At 53.2% G+C, this 2,293-nt stretch overlaps 1 protein-coding gene across 1 annotated transcript in view; it reads right to left on the reverse strand.

Annotated features, from left to right (window-relative positions):
- SYNM (synemin) overlaps positions 1 to 2,293 on the reverse strand; it is a 137,286-nt gene that overhangs the window by 29,625 nt on the left and 105,368 nt on the right. The window contains exon 2 of the mRNA XM_027765501.1: positions 1,457 to 1,532. Within this exon, the coding sequence (XP_027621302.1) occupies positions 1,457 to 1,532 (76 nt within the window). The remainder of the gene's footprint in view (positions 1 to 1,456; positions 1,533 to 2,293) is intronic.

The following is a 2,293-nucleotide window of genomic DNA, read 5'->3' on the forward strand; positions in this document are numbered from 1 at the left end:
CCCAGGGGGGATGGCCATGCCACAATCCCTTCTCCTCCATTCTCCTCTCGGGATCTTGGGCACGCACGCACACGCGCCCAGTGTGAGTCTAAGTCACCGGGTCTGGGATGCGAACTGCAGTCGACTACATGGGAATCCAGCAACATAGCCATTACGCTAACTGCTGGTCCCACTCCAGTGGATTTTAACACTGTGACCACTGCACTCAGATAAAAACATGTGATGTATTACTAAAAAGAATAAGCTGGGAGCCGGCTAGGTCTGTGGTGGCTAAGGTGGCTGGTTCCCACATGGCCAAATGTGCAGTTTGAGTCCCAGACTTGACAGCTTAAAAAACACCCAGCGTGTATGTGTGTGTGTGTGTGTGTGCTTAAAATCCCTAGAGGAAAATGGAAGTCAAAGCATTGCAGTATGGCCATCCCCCCTGCGGGAGATGCTTTCTCACTTTCCTTCTCTCTGTCTCTCTGTGTCTCTCTTTGGTGAACGCACATGCTCTATAGCAAATTAAAAGAAAAAAATCTATTTTAGGGCCAGCAGATGGCAAAGCAGTTACAACTCCCACATGGCCAACCGTAGTTTGAGTCCTGGACCCAATGGCTTGAAAACCACACCAGGCGCATGGGCATGCATGCCCAAGATCCCAGAGGAGAATGGAAGAGAAGGGATTGTGGCATGGCCATCCCTCCAGGGGTGATGCCTTGCTTTCGCTCTCTCTCTCTCTCTCTCTCTCTCTCCAGCAAGCACAAGTGCCTAAGGCGAAAACCTCTGACAACAAAAAAACTCAGTGTTTAAAGGGGAAGGCGTAAATCACAGATGTCTTCAAGTCCTTCCCAAAGCCCCGTCCTGCAGACTGGGTGTGCAACCACAGCTTCCCGTGATACGAATCCCATGTGCAGCACCAGGACCTTGGTGGTTGGTTCTATGAGCTTTTCTCTGGAAGTCTGAGGCCCCTGGGATTCCTCAAGTGTCCCTCACAGAGAGAAGGCACACAGGCCATCCGGGAAGACACACTTTCTCCGGAAGGAGGCCCTAACAAGCATCTACACAACTCATGCTGCAGAATGAGGCTTGGCCAGAGACACTGGGCATTGCGAGAGTAGGGACCCTCCAAGCATCCAGCCTCCAGATGGTTGGGGGGGGGTCCCATTAACCACATACAACGTAGAAGAAACCACTGGGTCTGGGACCAGCGGTTAGCGTAATAGCTATGTTGCTGGACTCCCATGTAGTAGACCGTGGTTCAAGCCCCAGATCCGTGGGCTTAAACTCACGCCAGACGCGTGTGCATGCGTACCCAAGATCCCGAGAGGAGAATGAAGGAGAGTGTATTGCACCCCTGGGGGGTGATTTCTCGCTTTCTCTCTCTGTCTTTCTGGTAAGCGCACACGCCCTATAGCAAAAAACACTCCAAAAAAAAAATGTTTATGAAACGGTGCTAACGTTACTTTCACCCGACCCCCGGCAACATCTGATAGCACGGGTTTGGGGATATTTCCAGCTCTGGCTCAGGCTGGGCGGGGCTGGGGCCAGGACTGGAGCAGCATAATCAGGCACAGGTGTCACCCGGAGGGTGTGGCGGTTCGGGCCTTGCTTCTCTGAGTGGTACCTGTTTGTGTTCCTCTGCACCTGTCATAACAGGGACCCACGCTGCCCACCTCTGACCTGCCCAGAGACCTGGAGGAAGCTGGGGCTGCGGGCACGTCTCCCATGGTGCGTTCTGGTCACTGCTCTGAGAACAAACAAAGCAACGGCCCACAGCCATGACCAGCAGCCTATAGCCAGATCATTCCAGCAAAATAAAAACGGTTTGGAAGGACCAGCAGCTGGCATAGGGGTTAAGGCGCTGGACTCCCACGTGGCCGACAGTGGTCCGAGTCCCGGATCCCTCAGCTTGAATCTCATGCCAGGTGTGTGTGTGCACGTGTCCAAAATCTCAAGACGCGTGTGGAGAAGGGATTGTGGCATGGCCATCTGGGGGGTCGGGGGACTTTTGATTTCTCACTTTCTTTTTTTTTAATCTTTTTTTTGGGGGGGGAGATTTTTGCTGTGCGCTCTCCAGAAAGACTTCCTTTGTCTGTACCATGAACACACGCACCCTATAGTATCTCTCAAGGGACCAGCAGGTGACGTAATGGACCAGCAGGTGAAGCAATGGTTATGTTGCTAGATTCCCATGCAGTCGACTATGGTTCGAGTCCTGGACCTGGGCCTTGAAACGCACCCTGGGTGCGTGTGCGGGCGGTCCCAAGATCCCGAGAGGAGAACGGAGTAGAAGGGATTGCAGCGTGGCAGG

The sequence above is a fragment of the Tupaia chinensis genome, unplaced genomic scaffold (genome assembly GCF_000334495.1).
Source record: "Tupaia chinensis unplaced genomic scaffold, TupChi_1.0 Scaffold138490_1, whole genome shotgun sequence".
NCBI lineage: Eukaryota > Metazoa > Chordata > Mammalia > Scandentia > Tupaiidae > Tupaia > Tupaia belangeri.